Source organism: Mauremys reevesii, linkage group 8 (assembly GCF_016161935.1).
Source record: "Mauremys reevesii isolate NIE-2019 linkage group 8, ASM1616193v1, whole genome shotgun sequence".
Taxonomy (NCBI): Eukaryota; Metazoa; Chordata; order Testudines; family Geoemydidae; genus Mauremys; species Mauremys reevesii.
This window is the reverse complement of record NC_052630.1, coordinates 95,338,957-95,359,936: the sequence shown is the minus strand read 5'-3', so window position 1 is coordinate 95,359,936 and position 20,980 is coordinate 95,338,957. Positions and strand designations below refer to the sequence as shown.

At 44.1% G+C, this 20,980-nt stretch overlaps 2 protein-coding genes across 4 annotated transcripts in view; one reads left to right on the top strand and one right to left on the bottom strand.

Moving 5' to 3' along the window:
• Nucleotides 1–8,396, top strand: part of C8A (complement C8 alpha chain) — a 43,661-nt gene extending 35,265 nt beyond the window's left edge. For both annotated transcript variants that reach the window (XM_039486410.1, XM_039486409.1), the window contains exons 10-11: nt 2,107–2,329; nt 4,635–8,396. In XM_039486410.1, coding sequence (XP_039342344.1) covers nt 2,107–2,329; nt 4,635–4,786 — 375 coding nt within the window. In that variant the 3' untranslated portion in view covers nt 4,787–8,396. The remainder of the gene's footprint in view (nt 1–2,106; nt 2,330–4,634) is intronic.
• Nucleotides 8,397–11,363: 2,967 nt separating this feature from the next.
• Nucleotides 11,364–20,980, bottom strand: part of C8B (complement C8 beta chain) — a 32,135-nt gene continuing 22,518 nt past the window's right edge. For both annotated transcript variants that reach the window (XM_039486411.1, XM_039486412.1), the window contains exons 10-12: nt 18,131–18,284; nt 16,911–16,979; nt 11,364–13,752 (exon numbers count right to left, since the gene is read on the bottom strand). In XM_039486411.1, the coding sequence (XP_039342345.1) occupies nt 13,601–13,752; nt 16,911–16,979; nt 18,131–18,284 (375 nt within the window). In that variant the 3' untranslated portion in view covers nt 11,364–13,600. The remainder of the gene's footprint in view (nt 13,753–16,910; nt 16,980–18,130; nt 18,285–20,980) is intronic.

Sequence of the window (20,980 nt, the reverse complement as noted above, 5' to 3'; positions counted from 1 at the left end):
ACCTGACATCAGCCATACGGAACAAATTACTTTAATGGTGCGTTTTGTAACAACAACAGAACCTAGTGAAAATGTCCCTGCAATGGTGACTGTCAGAGAGCATTTTCTGGATATTCATTGACATTGATACTACAGGAGCTGGTATGACAAATGTGCTTCTTAAAAAGCTGGAAGATATGGGAATTGCGATAGCTGACATGAGAGGTCAGGGCTACGATAATGGTGCCAACATGAGAGGAAAGAACAGAGGAGTGCAGACATGGATCCAAGAGCTAAACCCTCAAGCTTTTCTTGTTCCATGCAGTTCTCATTCATTGAACTTGGTGGTCAGTGATGCAGCATCAACTTCTAGGGAGGCTGCTGAATTTTTTAATGTAATTCAAAGCATCTATGTATTTTTCTCCTCATCAACTCATCGATGGTAAATTTTGAAGCAACATCTGGGAACAGTCTCTCTGACACTGAAACCACTGAGTGCCACACAATGGGAAAGTCGAGTGGAGGCGATAAAGCCTATCAAACACCAAATTGGGAAGACAGATGATGCCATAGTTGCCATTATGGAGGATAATGCTATGACAGGAACTGTTCGTGGGAGAATAGTGGCAGAGGGAAATGTAAAAACCAGAAACATACATAACTTCAAATTTCTGTGTGGCTTAGTGTTGTGGCATGACATACTGTTTGCAATAAATGTTGTAAGCAAGAGACTCCAAGGTGTTGACCTTGATATATCTGGAGCAATGGAACAACTGGACAAAGCAAAGTCCTACCTACAGTCTTACCCGTCAGATGAGGGATTTCAAAACGTTCTGAAGAGTACACAGAAGTTGGCAGAGGAACTTCACACTGAAGCTATTTTCCCACCCATTCAAGAGTACAAGAGTCACCGAAGAAGACATTTTGATTACAAGGCAGAAGATAATCCCATAAGAGACCTCAAACAACAATTCAAATTTGAATTCTTTAACCAGGTGCTAGATTGTGCAATACAGTCAGTTGAATGTTTTATGCAGCTCAAGGAACACAGCTGTATATTTGGGATGTTGTATGATATTACAAAACTCCTCACTATACCTGAAGAAGACCTACACCAGCAATGCAGGGCACTGGAGACAGTGCTGACACATGATGACATGCACGATATAGATGCGAGTGATTTAGGTGATGAACTGAAAGTCCTTTCAAGATACATTTCACCAAGATCAACTTCAAAGGCTGTTCTGGAATATATGCACACAAATAAGATGACCACCCTCTTTCCAAATGCTTTTGTTGCTCTGCGCATACTTCTAACACTTCCTGTAATAGTTGCCACTGGAGAACACTGCTTCTCCAAGCTGAAGTTAATAAAAACACATCTACACTCCACAATGACACAGGAGAGGCTGGTCGGCCTTGCAACCATCTCAATAGAGCATGAGCTGGCCCAGACTGTGGACCTTCAGGAAGCAGTTCAAATCTTTCCAACCAAGAAGGCCCGGAAAGCACCACTTTGATTATTCAAACAGATAAAAATGCCAGTTTTTACTATGCAGACAAGAAAAGTTACATTTGCTGTTCAGGCATTTGAAAGCTGAGTTTTACTTAAAATTTATGAACAAGGCATTTAAAGTTGTTAGTTCTCCTTTATTGGGGTAGGTAGCAGAGCAGTACCATGAGAGGAGTAGAACAAGAAGAAGGCAGAATTGAGACCTTTCAGAATTTTGGCCCAAGTGACAGGACATGGGGGCATCATTTGAGCTTCACACCTCAGGTGCCAAAATGTTGTGGGCTGGCCCTGGAGCTGATTTGGGAGCAGAATGAAAGGGATGCACATAAATCCAAGTATTCAAATAATTCCAACACCTCCAAAATTACCAGGGCTTTGGAGCTGAGGTTTCTGGCTTTGGCCCATCTGTAATATTGTACACACACCATATCTAGCTGTCTAGGAAAGTAAGTTGTTTCTTCAGCTCTGGGGGTTCTCCAATAAATGTCCAACACACTATGGCTGTAGTACTTTATAAGTTGAACTGTGCTCATTAAATTAAATCCCCTTTTTTGTGCACCCACCAAAGCAATTATAATCCATCACAGCCACATATTCTCTTCTGTTCTATGCAGCTACAACCCATACATGAAATCCTCCATAGAAGCAACCTTGATGATATTGAAACAAAAAGGCAAAACCTGAAAAGGGCTTTGGACGAGTACTTAACAGAGTTCAATGCCTGCCGCTGTGGCCCTTGTCAGAACAATGCTGAATCCATGCTTCTCGGGGACGTCTGTGTTTGTCAGTGCCCACAGGGTTATGAGGGCCCAGCCTGCGAGAAGACCAGACGCAAAGGTAGGGTGACAACATACATACGTGGCGGTGAGGAACAGGGTGGGGGGAAAGACGGGGAAATAGCAGCTGTGTTCTCACTCTGGGCAATGCTAATCAGCCGCTATTTGAATCCATTCATCAATCAAAACTTCACTTCTAAACCACCTTTCATGCCAAGCAGTCTTAGGGGCTTTGCAAACGAGTAAAATTAACTGCTCAAGTAATTATTATAAATAAGCCAGGTTAAACAAGGGAGGCTTTAAAAGCTGGAGAGATGTCAGCACCACAAATTGGCAGAGACGGCAAAGTCTGAGCTGGAGAATAGCAGCCGGCTAACAGCTCTAACAGCCAGCACTTTGCCCTGCTCTGTGACTCCTCAAGAGATCAATTTTCCTAGGCTCAGTGTATTTAAGGCATGTGTAGATCACTACAATAAGCCAGACTAGATCCTTCTTCTTCTGTGGTTACAAGTGTGATCTCAGATGCCTCAGGGAAAGGAATCAATCACCAGCAAGGCTGGGGAAACGTGCAGAACCCGACAGCAGCACTGTGCTGCAGTTGTAAGCTGCACCAGGCTCCATCAAGGAGCCCGTGAAATATGATCTGACTGGAGGTTGGATCAACTCTTCGAGTGTCAGACAGAAATAGCACAGAGGGGAGTGTGGAAATAGCCTTTAAATGGCGGAACGCTGAACTCTCACTATGGAGACTGAAAGGAGTCATTATACCCAGATGGTCCTCATTGATCTGTGTGTCACTGGCAGGAACTAGACTTCTAGAGCCATTTGACTAGGCGTCTTTGAGGTACTGATTTGCAAGAGCTAATGTGACATCCACTTTTGGACCTCTGCTAAGCAGGAGGATACTTATAGGTATTACAGTGATGGACAACAATGCAAAACCCAGGGAGAGAGAAAGAGAGAGAGAGAGAGAAGATAAACTGAGAAAGCCATGGCAGAGGCCAGGGGTGATGCTTGATGCTACCAGCAAAACAATAGTGACTAGAGGTCAGATTTTCAAAAGCATTTAGACCAGGGGTGGCCAACTTGAGCCCGAGAAAGAGCCAGAGTTTACCAATGTACATTGCCAAAGAGCCACAGTAATATGTCAGCAGCCCCGCATCTGCTCCTCACCCCTGCTCCCAGCACCTCCTGCCCACCAGCAGTCCCGCCGATCAGCGCCTCCCCCTCCCTCCCTGCAGCTCCAGATCAGCTGTTTCATGGCGTGCAGGAGGCTCTGAAGGGAAGGGGGGAGGAGCGAGGGCATGGCAGGCTCAGGGGAGGGGGTGGGAAGGGGTGGAGTGGGGGCAAAGCCAGGGGTTGAGCAGTGAGCACCCCCTGGTACATTGGAAAGTTGGCGCCTGTAGCGCCAGCCTCAGAGTCGGTGCCTATACAAGGAGCCGCATATTAACTTCTGAAGAGCTGAATGTGGCTCCGGAGCCACAGATTGGCCACCCCTGATTTAGACACCTAAAGGTGGAGATAGGCATCTTATGGGATTTTCAAAAGCACCTAAACACCGAACACTGATTGAAATCAATAGGAGTTAGGTCCACATCACTGGAAAACTGATGCCTTGGTAATACAGATAGTAAGAGCATATGGGTCCATCAGGACTTCATAGCAAACTTCAACACAACTGGATTAATACAGTGTCTGTGATACACACAGAGACCAGTTGAGTAAATAAAAAAAATGCAGTGACAGCCTCATCATGTGCTCCCATCAATCTAAAGAGACACCATAATCAATAGTATTGAACTCTGCTGACAAGTCAGAGTATACAGTAATGAAAAAGCCCAGAAATGACCCTTCCACAAAGAATCTCTGCAGCATTTCCCCAGGCAGCATTACTATGATGACCTGCCTGGAACAAGACTGAAACTTTGATCCTTTTGGAGGTGAGACAGATGCATCACTGAGACACATCACCAATCACTTGGGAAAGAGAGGCCAAATTGTAACCCAGCAAATTATCAGAGAAGCAGAATAAAAAGCAATGGACTACCAATCTGAATAGGGTAAATATTCTTTAGAAGACCCTATTTTCAAAGTGCCATATAAACATTGATCCTCAACAATCCTACGAGCTAGGTAAGTCTCAAGGATGCAGAGGGAACCAGTGTCACAGCTAGGATTAGATCTCTGGTCTAAAGAATAAGTTTATCATGGCAGCCTCTGACTCACTCCCATAAGAAACTTCAGTTGACTTTGCACCAGCTCTCAAGTGCAGCATGCCGCTGTAATAAAGCAATTTAGCTTTCAGTTGAGACTCGCTTGTGAAATGAACCTTATAATCTAATATATTTTTAAAAATCATTTTACAGGCAGTAAGACAAATGGTAGCTGGAGCTGCTGGTCATCCTGGACTCCCTGCCAGTCTGGAACAAAGAGACGTACGAGGCAATGTAATAACCCAGCCCCGCAAAATGGTGGCACATGGTGTGCTGGAAAGAATGTGCAGACAGAGACATGCTAAGGGCTGGCTATGTCTGGGCTAAGTTATGACACTAATTAATGAGAGTATATGTTAGATAATGTTTTGCATAGTAGGCTGTAGCTACCACTGGAGTAACCCAGCTGAAGTCAATAGAATTACACTAGTGATAAATCTGGCCTATAGTTTTACATTCATAGGAAGATATAGTGGAGCCACCAAATGAAATCTGAACATTGCCCAGTAAATTCTGAAAAACACACACACACACACACACACACACACACACACACACACGCATTTTACCCTCAATTTGTGATGACAGGTTGCAAGACGATGGAGAATCAGGGCAAATATTTTTTACTGAACAACAATGTGGCTTATAAAGTAATAAAGCAATTTAGTAAACCAGTTTACATAGTAAGCTTCACTAACTGAAATGTTTTAATTTGTCTTCCAAAGGCAAATACAAAACTCATGATCCTTGCATTGAATAAGTTTTGTGTTGCCATGTGTGTCATATAATTTTTATTTCTTTAACAAGGCAAGCAAGCTATTTCAGGTTGGTGCAGTCAGAACTTTAAGCACAGCATATCTGGCAGGATCCTGCTTCCAATGACTCCAAATGGCTTTTTGCTGTCATTTTCAATGGGAGCAATATTAAGCCCAAAGATGCTAAAGTTCCAGGGTGAAATGTTAATAGAAATTGATGAGGAATAACAAAATCAGAGCCAAATGAAACCGTTCTTTGGAGGACATTCCTGCACAAACGAGGCTATTCCTCTTTAAGATCAGTGATGACTCGGCCATTAGAACACAAGCATTTTATCTCCAAGGCACCCAGAGCTGGAGAAGATGTTAACGGGTTTGTTGATTTAAGAGCCCTTTTTGAATGTAAGAGGTAAATCTTAGTGCAAGAATACGTACAGTACTGAACTGCAGCCAAGACTGCAGAGAGAGTCCACTGCTCAGCGCTTCTAATGAACTGCTGTAAAAACCTGGAGTGGATGGCAATTGAATGGCACTTAGTTTTACTGTGCTTTTCATTAAAAGGGAGGAAAAAGAGTCATGAATGTGAATCTGGTATTATGAAAAAACAAACAAGTACAACAAGGAACAACGCTTGGGAAAGAGGGAGAAAAATGCTATGGTACCATTATTCAGCAAAAGAAATTGCTGGCTTTAATTGGTGAATTAGGGCCAAGGCCACAGCTGGTGTAAAACAGTGGAGTAGCTCCACTGACTCAGCAGCTTGACACCAGCTGCTCAGCTCGAGCCCCATATTTTTGAGAGTTTGCCAGAAAGACAAACATTTTTCATTTGACCTTGACTGTATTTGTCACTTTTGTTTGCAAAAACTAGAGGCTATTGTCCTGTAAGAGGGAGTGCATTGTTTTGACTTGAACATCCAAAAGGTCATTTTCTGAGACAATGGCAAAAATCTCTCTACAACATTGGTACTTGGAGGTTAATTCACAGATCTGCTCAGAAGTTGCAGCTTTTTGCTATTTTTGCAGAGAACGGCCGTGTTCACCAGGACTGAAGCCACAAACACTAGCTCGTGAATAAATATTTTAAGCCCTTCACCCTGTAACTAGCTCCACTGGGGTGGGATACCACAACTGTGCAAAGCTTGATTGAAATCTTCGTGACTGCAGGGGCCTGCCCATGCAACCAGTCGTAAGATTGGGCCTTAGTTTTAATAATCTATGGCATTATTAATAACAAAGGAATGGCAATTGTGTGCAAATATATGGGGCAATGCAGTTACATTAATCTGGCCCATCGTTTTTACCTAATACTGTCCTTTTAGGTAAAAACGGAACTGAAAGGAACCTAGTAACTACAGAATGGTTTTTAGCTAGAAGCAATAACTGGGATTCAATTTCACTTTGCCTTTATCCACCCTGAATGTGTAATATTCCAGGAGAGGGCTCAAGACAAGGAGACACTGTCACAGCATCTAGTCAAATGCCCCTTCTTGGACAATCACTATACTTCTGTGACAGCTGCCGAATCCCGTGTGCTTTAAGCCTCCACAGTCTGAACAGTGCCCATGCACTGTCCCTACCTTGGGGTCCTCAGAGCTTTGACCCTGTGGTCCAGTTGCTTGACCCTTGGGACCAGTGCTGACACCCGCCCCACGCCCCGCCTTCCCACAACGTCCTCATTGGTTCAACGCACCCTCACTCAGTACTCCAGCCATGTGGTCATTCTTGGTCCACAGGTTTAACGCTTCCAGAGCATGTGGTAGGTAACACATCATACACACACACACTTTGCACAGGATTTTAACACCATTGCTCTGTACTCACACAATAAATACATAAATCTATATTAAATGTTAAACCCTACATGCATTTCCCTGCCTCAATTTCCACATCACTCCCTGGCATTCTTTGGGCTGGGCTCACAGGTCTCTGGGGGCATTCAGGATCCTTCTCCTGCAGTGCATGGCTTGTCTTCTCAGTCATGGAGTCTTCATCTCTCTTTCCAGCTCATCGTGCTCTGATCTTGGTTGATCCCCTCAGCTAAATCACCCCTCCCTCCAGCTATGAAAGCATCCCAGTCTTTTTCCCTCTCCTGCCCCAAACTTCCTGTGTGGCTCTCTGAGTCTTCCCTGATGCATCCATCCTCTGTGATTTTTAAAGGCTAACATCAGTACCTTGGTTTGTTTGCCCTGCTGCTGCTAATTTTCCACTCTCCAAACCCCTGCCCCCTGTTGAGGGATTGAGGTAAGCTGTTCTCACTTGAGAAAAACTGCGTAGCATGCCCATTGTGTGGTCAGACTACAGATGGTAAGACTAACTACTCTCTGTTCTCCCTAATCTGATGGGGATGTGCTAGAAACCTTGTCAACCCATGGTGGATTCCATATTAACATAGAGGCATTCAATGTTACAGCAATTTTTATAGTAACAACTTCATCATATCAACCTGAAGTCTTAAATTGTACAGAGCTATTTCTCCAAATGGTCATAGATCTATAGGGGAGACTGTTCAACAATCTCCTTATAACAAATGACAGTGAAACACAAATGCTGAGGTTTTATTCAAATGTCAAATAGAAGTCTTCTAACTCCCCCGAGGCTTTCCCACTACATCCAGGACCCAGACATGCTCCGAGCTGAAACTGAGAATTCAGAGCAATGAAGGGGAAATGCAGAGAAAGAGGGAACCTGCCTGTGTGGTCTGTAGAAGATTATGAGAAATTATGCATTTATGATCTAGTCAAAGAAACTAAGATAACCAACAATGAGATCCCAGCATGCAAGTTGCACCAGAAGAGGAAAAGAGTAGGTTTCTTACCTAAACTAAAATCTTATAAGGTACATTAAAATAGCATTCCATCCTGCTTTTAATGAATGAATTCTACCCTCCTGCACACGGATACATATTTGATGCAGCTATTTATCCTATATATTTCTTCAGGGATATCTCCTCAGAGACCTTGTTTATTTCTCTTATAGTTAAATGCTGGATGGATGATGCTGAGAATAAACAGTCTCAAGATCTGATAATTTTATGCATATAAGCAAACAAGTTTATTAACAAAGGGAGGGCAGCAAGGAACCAGAACACAACAGACAACAGCAAATGATTGATGACAGTACACCTTAGGTTGCAAGGTGCAGACCCAAGATAACTGGCATACAGAACAGCAGATAATGGCAGAGCTTCAGACAGAGAACTGTTTTCTACCTACAGGTCAATGTTACTCTGACTACCTGACTCTCTATTCCCTTTGAGGCTCGGTTTTCACAGCCATAAGAATCCCCAGCAATATCTGCTCTAAAATTACTGCCTTTCCTTTCGGTAAACCGTGCAACACGAATGTACATAAGCAAACGACACATCAAAAAAATCCCCTAGATTCCAGATTCTTTGGGGAGAGCGGTCTTGTGTGTTTGGAAAGTGCCTAGCACAATGGGGTCATGATCCCTATGTTAGAAATGCTGCATCATCATCATCATGAATGATGAAGTGGTGTCATTTATTTCCATTGATTTCTCAAAGTCGGAAAAGTTAAAACATAACTATACCAGGAGATAAAGAAGGAAGGCAAATGTGGTGGTGTAACTTGGTCAAATTATTGCAATTCTACTGGGCACCTACCAAGAGGTGGAATGTTTTAGTGGTTATAGTATTATGTCTCCTTCTCTTTCCTGCCAACCTCTTCCCCTTTTCCACTCTCATTTTCTTTCTTACTTTGCTTTATTTAGTTTTTGGGGTTTTTTAAACACTATATCCGGGATTTGGAGCCTGGAATCTAGGTCCTATTCCCTACTCTGCATAGATTTGCGGCAAGTCATTTAACCTCTTTGTGCCTCTGTTATTCTATCTGTAAACTGCGTGAAGTAACACCTATCTATGGCACAGAGGTGTCATGGAGCTTTATTAATTATGAAAAGTGCTTGGAGAAAGGAGGCTTTGGGGAGGAACTGATTTTTAATGCAGCTTTGAAGGGCAGAATTGGAAGGGTAGTGTGTTGATGGCCATTCTTTACCTCACCAATGTTCCCTCTTAATATGTGGCCCCTCTGCAGAGACAACAAACGTGTCTTTCCGTGAATACTTGAGAATATTGGCTGCTAGACAGAAATTGTATCTTATTTGTACTTAGATTAAGAAAATCAAAAAGTTATGCTTATTTACAACTAAATATCCTGTGGGAAGTTGAAGTATAATTATATCCATTTGACACAGGAGACGCTGACCAAGGCTACCAAGCTGGGATTAAAACTCAGGGATTCCAAGCCCCCAGTCTTGTGGTAAGACGTGCAGGCCACAGCTGCACCAGTATGGGAGAAGATATGTGAAGTTTTTCTGTATAGCTAATTGTTATAAAAGACGAGTGTGTAGTATTACCTGGCAAGAAAAAGGTAGACTGAGGGGTGTAAATTGGACACCAAGTTGATTCGCTTGTTCACCAACCTGTTAGGGGCTGGGAGTATCAAATAGGCTTTGCCCTGGAAAGATGAAATGTGGCTCACATAATTGATTAGCCACACCCCTTTAGTAGATTGAGAAACAGCATTTATAGGATTCAGAAGAAGCCACAACTAAAAAGATAGACCAGCGTGATGGCCTTTGAGGGAAAAGCAGAACATTTTAGAGGTATCCTCTACACTGACAGCCATATTTATAAAAGTAACTGGCACATTTGCATTCAGAATTTTTGCACAAGAAAATAACCTGTATTAGCCATGAGCAAAGGACAATTTCATGTATAAACTGGGGGTTAGACTCCCAGTTAACGAGTGACCAAGTGTCACTGCCATTTGGATAAAGTATAAGGCTACGTCTACACTTAAATAGCTACAGCGACACACTGGAAACACTGCAGCAGCACTGCGGTGATGTTTCAGTGTAAACACTCTACAGCGACAGGAGGGGTTCTCCCATCACCATAGTGAATCCACCTCTCTAAGAGGTGGTAGCTATGTCAACAGAAGAATTCTTTTGTCAACATTGCTGTCTACCCTAGGGCTTAGATTTATTTAACTATGTCACTCGGGGTGTGCATTTTTCATACCCCTGAGCGATGTAGCTGGATCAACCTAACTTTTCCGTGTAGACCTGGCCTAAGTGTTTGCACATGCCAAACTTGTGCCTGTAAACACAGAGATGTGCTGATACTTTTGTCAGAATCTGATCCTCGGTATTTAGCCCAGGAAGCATCTATGTGGTTTGCTGGGGATATTGTTTTGGGAAATAAGATCTTGATGCATGTAGTAATACTGTGATCTCAGAGAAGCCCATTTCTCAGAACTGTTAAGAGTTAGTCAAAAGTGAAGAGATGATTGCCACTTACTCTAGATTGGATCCCTGGATGTCTGAGATGTGAAAGGCCCGTCTAGCCAAAATGCTGAATGAGCATCACTGAAAAGGACTAGAAAAGTAGAATAAAGAAGGAGCATGCAAACACCCTGTATACAATTGGATTTTTTTTTACTGTATCTCTCTCATGTCTTCATATGTGAAATATTAATACAAATTTCCACAGAAATTAGAACCATCAATAAGACTGTAGCATTATTTAATATGTAGCTAAATGAAACAATAAAAGCTTGTGCATCGTGATTTTTTATTACCCTGAGCCATAATAAATCATAAGTTAGTTCAAAAACCACAAGGACAAAATAAAGTTCTGAATTTAAGGGAGATTTATCAGGCTTACAGGGCCCAAATTGAATCTCCAACAGAAACTGTACTTAAATAAAATGTGTCCTGCTGATTTTGAAATGTTTGTGTTACCTTTCACCCTAGGCCTGAAACACTGATAAAATATGTATCTGCTTGGTGGATCTTTCAAAGTCAGGTTACAAAGTTTGTTTGTGACTGCAGATGCAGTTGATGGATGTACATGTGAGCCTCTGATCTGGCTGCTTACTTCATCATCATGCTCAGGAAAGCTGGTGAAATACAAAACAGAACATACTCTTGTAGAGCAAGATATCTTGTTAATTTCCATCCTCTCCCTGTTTCGAAGCAGAGAGAACTCAAGTGCGGCACTGCATGCCACTGCAAGTGGCATGGACACCTGTGAGATGCAACAATGTTGGTTAATCAGGGTTCTGTGTCTAACAGCCATGCTGGTATCCCTTTAAATATATTCCGCTTTGACTGTGTCCTCTTTGATGGGGACCCTAATGAGCCTCCTGGCAAACTTCCAGCACATAAAAGCGTTAACAATTACAGCATAAAAACGGAAGCGTTTTTGGGTTGGCAGCTCAATTATGTAGCTCGTTATGAGAAGAGCATTTTCTGCTTTTATATATGCAACATGTTTTTCCTTTCATAATGCTGTCACAAAGACCTAGTCCGTAACTGTGTAGGCAGCATGAGGATTAAAATCAAATGTATGTTCCATTGTTTAAAATGTCAGCGAGCATGAGTTCTTTTTAGCAGCATTGCATAAAGAGACTGTCATTTAGAAAGGACAGTAAGTAGCAAGGACTGGAAAACCAGACAAAAGACCATTTGCCCTTGCAAATGCTACAAACTTACAACAAATAGGCAAGCAGATAAAATATTTGCATATGTTGCCATATTCATAGTTTTGCTGGAACACTGACATGACTATAGTTATTACACAGCATGGTCACCTACAGACTAATGTCTTTGCAAAGGTCATCATCCAATAATGAAGATACAAGAAAGGCGTAGGAGGCAACCACCAGAGCAGTAGTGCTCAGGTCAGTGACTAAAACAAGGGCAGAGCTGAGTGTTTCTGTCCCGTTTCACACAGAATTTGATAAGAGTCTTGAGAACCCGGGGCAACAATGATAGGTACATTAGAAATGCATGAAGATAGCTAGTTTCTCTTTGCTATGGCTTGTTTGCTGGCCTCTCCATATTTCAAATATTTGAACTGGCTGGATTAGCACTGGGTATGCTGAAACACCGAGGTGTTCAGGGGGACCAAACAGTGTAGCAACTGGCCCACCTCTGTGACAATGAAGGCTAGTTTTGCCATCATTGCTAGAGCTGTTCCCAAGACAGTGATATTTCTGGAGAATGTAAAGTAGAATGCTGATTGGCTTGCGTTATGACCTCATTCTGAGACATCGTTTTCCATACACTACTTCCTGTTTGGCCACAACATCCATGGGATTCATCCTGCGGTATGGTGTGGCATACTTCAAAATTCATGATTTTCATTTCTTTAATTACCTTTTTGATACTCTGCTCCAGCCTCCTTCTAAATGTATTTGTTCTATGGAAAGCTTATCCCATGTGCAGCCCAAGGTCCTGGGTGCTTCAGCAGCAGCCATGGGAACTACCAATTATGGGCTACAGACTGTGGCATTTTGGGAGACTTTCCTGGTTTCTGCCAGTATGTACCCTCTGCCCTCCCATCAGGAAGTTTCAGCACTGACTGAAGCTGGGAGCATGAGGCAGGCAAGCAGAGAGGAGGCGGCTGCTGGACTGTAATCCTGTTCTGTTTTTCTTTACAGAATTAAGTCTTCCTCTTGTTCCTGGTGGGTTGTCTGAGTGGGTCTGGTCTGAGGTGAATACACACTGACACACAACGCAGAGCACACAGAGGAGCCTCAGGCCCAGTTTCCTAAAGTTGTGTAAAAAGTCACAAGGCAGATTTCCCCTATCTTGAAGAACCTCATGCTGGGGCAGTGAATAGGCCGGGGGCTACACATGAATAAGAGTACAAATTATTGCACAGTTTAGCATGTATTTGAGAGTGTATTTGCTGCTTTGGTGTATTTGAGTATTTGAGAGTACTACTCAATTCAATTCTCTTTCCTTCAAGACAATTTCTAATAGGATAAACAATTTATGTTAAAACCAGTAAATTGGGAACCTGGGCTAGCATCGCCACATCTGACGCACATTTCACATTAGATGCTATTGCTCTGATGCGGATTTAGTTTTTAATTTTCTGCATTTTGCTCAGCCTGACACAGCTGTCTTATGAGGAGTCACATCTGCTTTCCTGTGTATCCAAGATAAAATGCCCTTTTCCCTGTCTCAGGGGAATCTGAGAACACATTAGATTAAAACTCAAGAAAAAATCAAGGTATCACATAATGCAAGAAATAAAGTTTTGTTTGATTAGCCCATTGAAATAAAGGCCGATAGCAAAGCCACAATATTAAAACAAACAAGGACACTTAATCCTGCAGGACAATTGTGCAGCATGTCAAATCAGAATTACTCATATTAAAAATATTAATCCTGTTCCAATACCTGTTAGATCTTACTGTTGACTTCAGTGTGCATTGGATCAGTCCCTTAAAGAGGAATAAAGAGGCTTGATCAAGTCAATTCTAATTATCTTCCCACTAACTTTGCAAGGTGGTAGTCATTTTAGTTTATATATTTTTAGTAATTTTCCTTAACACCTAATAGTTTCAACATCTGGCCCTGTGCATGGCTTGCCACCATTTTGTGGGGCAGGATTATTACACTGTCTTCTTCTCGTCCGTTGTCCTCCAGAACATGCAGACGAGCTGGACCAGCAACCCCAGTTTCCATCTATAGCAACATCTGGAGAAACCGTGAAGAAAGAAAAAGGTGTCACAACAGAGGGTTCTTTTCCAAGGGGGTGCTCCCAGCTCACACAAATCATACTTACATGCAAACAAAATACCCCTCATCCACATTACTAAGAATATCTTGGACCTTTAAAACTGGACAATTATTTAAAGATGCTAATTCTCTATTCATTGTTGATGGTGCTTGTTCAAACTCTGCCTTTCATTCAACTGGGACAATGAAAAGACACAAGGTAGTTTTAGCTGAAATATAGCGATTTTACCTCTTCTGGCTGAGACTAAGGGAGTCTGGGGAAGCTGAAGGGCACATAAACTGGGATCACTTTACATTCTGAGGAGCCAGAGAAAGGTGTTAGCAGGTTTATATTTCAGTAGCACAGGGGCGGGCAAACATTTTGGCCTGAGGGCCGCATCAGGTTTCAGAAATTGTATGGAGGGCCGATTAGGGGAGGCTGTGCCTCCCCAAACAGGGAGACGTGGCCCATCCCCCACCGCCTATACAACCCCCCCTGCTTCTCGTCCCTGACAGCCCCCCAGGACTCTTGCCCCATCCAACCCCTCCTGTTCCCTGATGCCCCCCCTGGACCTTCCCCATCCACCCCCCCTGCTCCCTGTCCCCTTACCACCCCTGGAAACTCCACACCATCAAACCCCTCCTCTCATTCCTGATTGCCCCCCCGGGACCTCTGCCCCATTCAATCACCCCTTCTCCCTGACTGCACCCGGAACCCCTGCTCCCATTCAACACCCCTGTTCCCTGCCCTCTGACTGTCCCGACCCCTATCCACACCCCTGGTCCCTGACCACCCCCCGGAACTCCCCTGCCCTCTATCCAATCCCCTGCTCCCTGCCCCCTTACTGCATTGCCTGGAGCACCGGTGGCTGGTAGCATGGCTGCACAATGACAGGCAGCCATGCCACCCGGCGGGAGCCAGCCACGCACCGCGCAGCACAGAGCACCGGGTCAGGCCGGGCTCTGCAGCTGCGCTGCCCCAGGAGCCCACAGCCCCGCCGCCCAGAGCATTGCAGAGGTGGCGCAGTGAGCTGAGGCTACGGGGGAGCGGGACAGCGGGGGAGGGGCCAGGAGCTCAGGGGCCAGGGAGAACGATCCCGCAAGCCGGATGTGGCCCGCGAGGCACAGTTTGCCCACCTCTGAAGTAGCAGGTGGCCTACTTTAACTTACACTCTTCTGTCAGGTACTTTTCCTTCTAGACGCGCTTTCTTCTTAGGGGACCAAACATCCCATTTTGGCCAGGACAGTCCCTTTTTTAAGCTCTGTCCCGGCCAGCTGGACTTTTCTTTTTTCCCCAAAAGGAGGCATTTGTCCCATTTGCTTTTGCTGACTTGACAAGTGCCCACTTTTCTCAAAAAAGGTGTGGTGTGGTGTGGAGTGGAGGAACGTGTGGGGCGGGATGGGAGGGAGCAGAGATGCCAGCCTCCTGTAGGGGAGGACACAGAGCTGGGGGGGAGGGAGCAGTCCAGCATGGGAGGAGGATGTGGCAGGGTTCCAGCGAGGGGTAACAGATTCCTGAGGGGACCCCTGCAGGGTTCCAGCGACCGGGCAACAGCCTCCGGAGGGGACCCCTGCAGGGTTCCAGCGACCAGGCAACAGCCTCCGGAGGGGACCCCCGCAGGGTTCCAGCGACCGGGCAACAGCTTCCTGAGGGGACCCCCGTAGGGTTCCAGCGACCGGGCAACAGCCTCCTGAGGGGACCCCCGGAGGGTTCCAGCGACCGGGCAACAGCCTCCTGAGGGGACCCTGTAGCAGGGTGGTCACCCGCTCCTGGCCTGAAGGGGTTAACAACAGCCCTGGCAGAGCGCTGTGGCAGGGGAAAAGCTGGGCTGATTGGGGGAAGCAGCCTCAGCTGGGGGTCACGCCCCAATCAGGGTCCAGCTGGCCCTATAAAGGCCAGTGAAGCTAGGAGCTGAGATAGTCTCTCTCTCAACGCAGAGAGAGAAGGACCTGGCTGCAGAGAGCTTAACCACTTTAGAGTGGAGCAGGGCTGGGGAAAGGCCAAGGGAGCTGGGGAGCTCTGGCCTAGGAAAGCCCCAGGCTGCAGGCCTAGGGTAAGGCCAATGGGGCACTTGGGTTGCAGGAGGCAGCCCACGGGTAGGCAAGGTAGAGGCAGCAGGTCCAAACCCCCCTTGCCTGTGATGAGTGGCTGATACACTGCAGTCTGCCCCAGTGTACGGGGGCTAAGTGGTGACTGGCAGTAGCCAAGACTGAGGCGAGGTGGGGATAGCGGGTGGTGGTTCCCCTGGGAAGGGAGACATTTACTCCATGGAAAGGAGAAATTTGGGAAGCAGAGATGCTGGAGGAGACCAAGGGCCCATAATGGACTGCAAATTAGCTATGAGTTTATAATGGGATATGAGTGCTTGTTTGAGCTGCATATTCAAAATCAACTCCTCCTCAAAGCACAGAAATAATAATAAGGCTTTGGTGTGAAATCATGTATAAAATTGCACTGAGTTCTAGACACCAGAGCAACAGAAATATATTGTCACATTGGCAGGACTTCTGAGGAAAGGACCAAAAGGCTGGATTTATAAGGAAAGATTAAAATCTATATCTATATATATCAGGGGATACTTAGAGCCTGGGCCTGGATCATTTAAGTCAATATGAGTTTTCTACTGACTTCAGGGAGCAGGAATGAGATCCTATATTCTGTGCCCAGTTCTGCCACACATTCACGGCCTAGCCTTGGATTTAACCTGTCTGCCTCTGCTTACTCATCTGTGAAATGGAGCTAGCTATAGTGTGTGTGTGTATATATTAGGGTAAGTAACAGATGGAGTTACAGACATGATAAGGATTAATGAATACTATAGCTAGATCCATTTCACAGATGAGTAAGAAGAGGCAGATAGTTTAAATACAAGGGTAGGCAGCGAACGTGTGGCAAAACTAAAGTCAGTGGCAAAACTCATCTTGACTTAAATGCTCCAGCCCCTAACAGTCTTGATTCCCAGCCCTGTGCTTTAGCCACTAGGCCACATAGTTCTTAATGATCACATAAAAAGACCTAACTAACTTACATATATGATCATATGACTGGCCATTCCATTTCAACTCTCCTTTTAGGGTTGTTTCTCTCTTTAATTTGGGATCTACATTTCTTTAATCATCTTTCTAATCCCTCTTACCTTTTCTTTGTGTGATCTCACAGGCAGTACCACGATATCCTATAGGACATATACATTCACAGCGAGTTTCTAGAAGGATAACAGTGAAAGCTGGATTACTGCACTTCACTACAGTATAATATTATACAAAACATTTCTCTATAGACTCCCATTTCCATATATAGACAGGTGAAGAGGCTGCCTCTCTGGGGCAGAGACCATCTTTTCTTTACATGCATGTGCAGCATCTAGCAGAATGGGGCCCTGATCCCAGAATTCATTGTCTGGGTATTAATGACAATGGTCATTTGAAAACATATTTCATGGCAAATTATCCTAAATGGAATAACAACAGGACTCAGGGGCTAATAAGTTATTTAAATAAGTGTAATCACCAGAGGAATCAGTTATAGGGTGACCAGATGTCCTGATTTTATAGGGACAGTCCCAATTTTTGGGGCTTTTTCTTATATAGGCTCCTATTACCCCTCACCCCGTCCCGATTTTTCACACTTGCTGTCTGGTCACCCTGATCAGTTAAGAGCTATAATCAAACTGGCTGGTACCTGAATCAATAATTTCTGCATTAGATACATTTAGATGATAACCAGATTCTCATCAGGACTTTTGCAGATGCAAATTTGAATTAGGTACTTGAAAGATATCTTCTTTTATTAGCAAAACCCACACACCATATATCTCCATTTAGAAAATGTGTTTTTTATTCAATTTAATTACTTTCCCCCAGCATTTTTAAATCATTGTCAGCTTCTAAATGAGGGTAGCTTCTATTAAAAATGAAGGGAAGGAAAGGATACAATACTGAACAACTCTGATGATGATGATGATGATACCAGTACTTAGCACTTATATGGTGCTTTTCATCTTCACAACACAACACTAATTAATGCTGAGACATTAGGATGATGGTAATGATCTTGAAAGCAAAGGAAGAGACTTAAAGACATGAACTTTTCTTTTGATGAATAATTGAGGAGGGAACTGTTTCTTAAATGTAACTGATAAAGACGCTTGCTAAAATGGTGTTAATTTGCTGCGGCTGCTACTAAACAATGGAGATTTATGAATGAAATTACTCTTTTTTTAAATATATTTTCTTTATAATGTTAACCAGGATGAATAGGAGAAAGGAACGAACACAGATTACCAGCCAGTTAAGCCTCCTACCTACAACTCCTCTGTTCGTTTATACTAGAGAAGTATTAGATGTGAAATTCTACCTTTCAGAAAGGCAATTCCATTGCCATGGCATGGAGCACAATGACAGGAACTGGTCTCCAGCTGAAACTCCACTAGGGCACGCTTCATATTTTCCCTTAGTGTATTTGCATTTGCAAAGTCCGTTGCAGTCACCAGTTCAGACAGGGGTTCTGCCTAAGTGGGAAGGAGGAAAGAGGGGAAGAAACAATTGTATTCATTCCAAAGGTCAAGATGTTTTTATAAGGTCAGCCCCGCACTGCAAGCTATGGTGGGACCTCAGCTTATGAATAAAATGTAGCCCCCTATGTCATGAGATTTGTGGTCTGTGGAGATGTCAATAAAAGCTTTCTAAAATGGGAACATATTAGTCATCCATGGAATAGAATAGTCTCTCCACCAGCTCCAGCTTTCCAGTTAACTTGTGCTTAGGGCTGGTGGAAAAAAGAGAATAGTAATTTAATGAAAATTTTTTCATTTGCTCACCCCAACCCCCAATTCAAAATTTTGACCAGCTAGAGAGTCGTCTGAAAACTGGGAGGGAATTTCACAAAAGTTTCATCCAAAGTTTTCCTATGTATTTTTCTGATTTTGAAATGTTATGAAAATTCATTAAAATTGAATTTTTTTAACCAGCACTACTTATATTGACTTGTCTCTTGCTCCTCCTTTAGGTAGGGTTGCCACCAGTCTGCATTTTACCTGGTCAGTCCGGTTTTTGTCTTCTGAGTCCAGGTGCCTTTTAGGGTTGCCAGGTGGCAAGTAAGTCTGGTTGGAAAAGGGACTGGCCAATGTCCAGTCAGATGTACGGACCGGACACCAAAAGTCCGGTTACCACAGGGCAGGGGGAGGTACTGGGTCATTAACCCAATCCAGCCCCTCTTCAGCCAGGGCTGCCTCCTACCTGCAGGCAGGTTCCTTGTTAGGCTGCAGCAACTTCTGTTCCAGTGACATACGAGGAAAGGAGCGAGCAACATTGGTGGGATCCTGGGGGAAGAGGCAGGGTAGGGGTGGGGCCTTGGGGGGGTGTAAGAGGCAGGTCAGGGGCAGGGTCTCGGGGTTCCGGTTACCGGCAATTAGAAAGGTGGCAACCCTACCTTTAGGACTCTTCTTGAAAACCCACCAGGAAGCATTTTTTCTACAGTACAATGACTATGTTCATATGCTGCCCTTGTATGGATTGTTTTTTAATTGCAGCATAGTCACTAGTGTATTTACAGCCCGATTACTCTACGAAGCCAACAGAAATGTTCCCATTACCTTCAAATGCGGAGTGCCTCTCTACACTTTTTTCAGCTGCGTTTAGTGAATTGCATGGGTATAAATAGCAGTGTAGATGGTGAGGAACAGCTCAAGACAGTAAAGACGCACTTGAAAGGTGTGGGTATGTACTCGAGTACATCCCCTACATGGCCCTCTAGTCACCCAAGCTGTACCTCCCTTTCTGCACTACCGCTTTTAGCAGTATAGAATCCAGCTGCATCCCTGCTGTTAGAACCGTTCCCTGGAAAAGATTCCAGCAGTGGGAAAGGCTGTGTCAGCTCCCAGCTGCTGGAGCCCTTCCCCACCACAAGGAAAGTCTCCCCCCTGCCAGAGCCTTTTCTCACTTCAATGAAAGGCTCCGGAAACGGGGAGCTGCTGAAGCCTTTTCCTGCTGCCTCACTTTGGCCAGAGCCTTTCACTGACGTGTTGTTACACACTACAGTGTGGACACAGCGTGTGCTTTTCATTGTAGTGTGTAGTGAAGTGAAACATCTGCTACATGCCTCCAAAAGTGGTGTGTAGTGTGTAATTGTAATCTAAGTCTGAAGTTCCTTAGGCAAGGATTCAGGTATTTGGCAGCAAGAACTGACCTGTTATATAGCACCATTGTATTCCTATCAGCTCTGCAGAGCTGCTAAGGCTTTGGGAGAAAGAGCTGGACTTCCCTCTATTTTGTGCATCCTCAACGGAATAATTATGTTAAATTCCTGCTGCCGGGACAAATACTGCCATCACTTGGACTTCTGCACCCCCATGACTATAATGGGCACGCAGACGTGTAAGTGAGGGCACAGACTGAACATCATGGGGTTGCTGAGGGTAGAATTTGGTACAGAGTAGAGTCAGGTGTAACAGAGAGTAAGATTTGCCCCACAAATTTTTCTTGGCAGATGATAACACAGTAGCCAGTAAGAATAAAGTCTGAGGATTCCTAGGCTAAGTTTGCATGGTTGGGAGTTACAATAAAAGGACCCGTTCCTCAGTTTGGGTCACCTGAGGATCCAGCCCAAAGTTGTTATTGTAAGCTGAGCAAATTTGCTATGCATGCCATCAGGACACAGCAAACACGAAGCCCCACAATACCATTTGTACAGGGTCATGTCATTTAGAGGACAAATGCATTTTAAGGAAAAAGGTACTTTCTTGTTCCTGCCACTGTGTCTCCATTTCTCAACAATGATCTTTGATCCACCTTTTATTTTTTGAATTCATATAATATAAATAAGGAAATGCCTTGAGAATGACCTGCCAAGTGCTTTTAGTAGATGATTTATGAACTGCTTTGCTTTATTTTTTTCCTTATCGAAGCATTTTTAGGTCTCATGTTTAGTCACACACTACTGGTGCTTTTGATCTTCATACTCCTCTAGGATATTAGCAGGGAAATTAAAGGCTAAATAGGCCAAATGCAAATTATATCAATCTGTGGTTTCTACTAGCTGATCTGGTCACTGATATCAGGTTAGAATCTAAAGGGTTAGAAAAAAACTAGCCTTAGTTTGTGTTCAGAATTTTCTTTAAATGGTGTCAAGTATCAGAGGGGTAGCCGTGTTAGTCTGGATCTGTAAAAGCAGCAAAGAATCCTGTGGCACCTTATAGACTAACAGACG